Raw genomic sequence first — 2,028 nt, forward strand, 5'->3', positions numbered from 1 at the left:
ACAGCGAATCTTAAACGCCTGCGTTCGTTTTATTCTAGGGATCCGTAAATACGAGCACATTACCCCGCATCTACGTACCCTAAAATGGCTCAGTGTCTCTCAGCGGCGGCAATATTTTCTCGGTATTGTCGTTCGTCAGGCTGTTTATATCGGGATACCTACTTTTATTTTTCGTCAACTCGACTCCCTCTCCCTCTCCCTCCCCCTCCCCCCCTCTCTCTCTCTCTCTCTCTCTCTCTCTCTTTGCTTGGGTAATGGCCGCTGTACGGGTGTCTCTTTGTTGTTCTGCTCTGGCAATTAATAATTTTCAAGTCTATCTGTTCATAAACTCACATCTTCCTGTGCCTACGTGTGGGATTGTGCGCGCGTGTGTGTTCAAGTGCCATTGTAGATTTTCTGAGTACATATTCTTGTTTTAATTTAGTTTCCTTTTTCTGCCTTCAATGTGCGTGCGTGAAAATTGTCGTGCGAGCCGTTGATATCTCTGCGCATGCGTGTCACAGCTGTTCTTATCAGTTCCAATCGGTCAGCTGTTAGCGTGCTTCTCGGTGTGTTTACGTTCGTCTGTTTTGCCTAACTATATAAAGACTATACAAATAGCGTAACTATATACAGAACTATATAATCTGCCGCCTACCAAACTGTCTTATCGGCTGTAAATGGTTGTATGGTTCTGTCACTTATTTACAACTCCTTCATGCACCCGTGCGTGCTGTGCACTGTGATGCGTGCAAAATGTTCGAGTCCGTCACCAAGGCTGTTAAGTGCGCTAGTTTTGCTTGCAATGCTTATGCTCATCCTTCGTGTCTGACTGGTGGGTCCAACACGGCTCCACAATTCCTGTGCCTCCGCTGCAAGCCCTGCTACTCACCGTTGCCATCTTCTGAAGGTATCGGCCTCTCTGCAGACAAGATCACTCCACATACTCGACTTTCTGCCCGGACCATCATGGATAAATCTACTGCTTCTTCGTCAACTTCAACGTCTGCCCAGTTAACCTCCTTAACCGCACTGGTGAAAGATATTATGGATAAGCTTAAGAATCAACGTACCGACTTAAGAGAACTTCCTATCATAAAGGGCATTGTGTCTGAGCTTACAGTGACCACGCAGGATATGGCCACTTCTGTACAACAGCTGGCACTTGACATGTCAGCCATGAGCACTAGATGCAGTTCTCTTGAGGCAGCTAATCTTTCCCTGACGGCACGATGTCAGACTCTCGAGGAGCATAATACTGCGTTAGTACAACGTGTAGACTCCCTTGAGGAACGACTTTCTCGGGATCCCAAACTCTCCTCTGATGATGGTGCTGCTCTTAAAGCTCAGGTCGAGCATATTATGCAGCGTAACCTTGACACACAGATAGTTGTCACAGGGCTTCTTTCTGCTCCTGATGTTACCGTTGAGAGGACCATTGTGCTCCTCACTCGCTCTTTGGGCATTGTCACCAAGTCTGGCGACGTTATGAATGCCTTTCGCCTACCACCCAAGGCTGGAGGTGCTCTGCCACTCGTAATTCGCTTCGCTACTATTTTCATTCGGGACTCATGGATCGCTCAGAAGAAGAAAAAGCCTGTGCTTTTGGCCTCGGATATTGACGCGTCTTTACCGGGTTCTCGTGTGTACCTCAATGAGCGTCTATCCTCTGTCAAGCACGAACTTCTCGTCGACACCCGCACCTATGTGAAGCCTCACCGTCACCTCAGGGTCTGGACACGCCACGGCTCCATTTACATTAGGAAGGACGGCGCCACTTCCTCCCTAAAGATTGAACACCGGGATGACTTTGCCAAGATACCGATATGATGGCCAACTTCGCCGCAATCCGCTCCCGCTTCTCGCCTGCCTACCGGGATCAGTCTGTGCCACGTCAATGCTCAATCAGTAGCTGCTCACATTGATGAGTTCCGGCACTATTTTAAAAACCGTTTCTTCCACTGTATCGTGGTATCTGAAACGTGGTTTAAACCACACATTCCTGACAGCGCTGTGAGCCTTGACGGGTACTGTCTGTTTCGCTGTGAT

General features: G+C 48.4%; 1 protein-coding gene across 1 annotated transcript; it reads left to right on the forward strand.

Moving 5' to 3' along the window:
* Window positions 1-735: 735 nt before the first annotated feature.
* LOC107271649 lies at window positions 736-1,809 on the forward strand. Its single transcript, XM_015747871.1, has one exon. The coding sequence runs from the start codon at window positions 736-738 to the stop codon at window positions 1,807-1,809; it is 1,074 nt and encodes a 357-aa protein (XP_015603357.1).
* The last annotated feature ends 219 nt before the right edge of the window (window positions 1,810-2,028 follow it).

Source organism: Cephus cinctus, unplaced genomic scaffold (genome assembly GCF_000341935.2).
Source record: "Cephus cinctus unplaced genomic scaffold, Ccin1 Ccin1_scaffold1016, whole genome shotgun sequence".
Lineage (NCBI taxonomy): Eukaryota > Metazoa > Arthropoda > Insecta > Hymenoptera > Cephidae > Cephus > Cephus cinctus.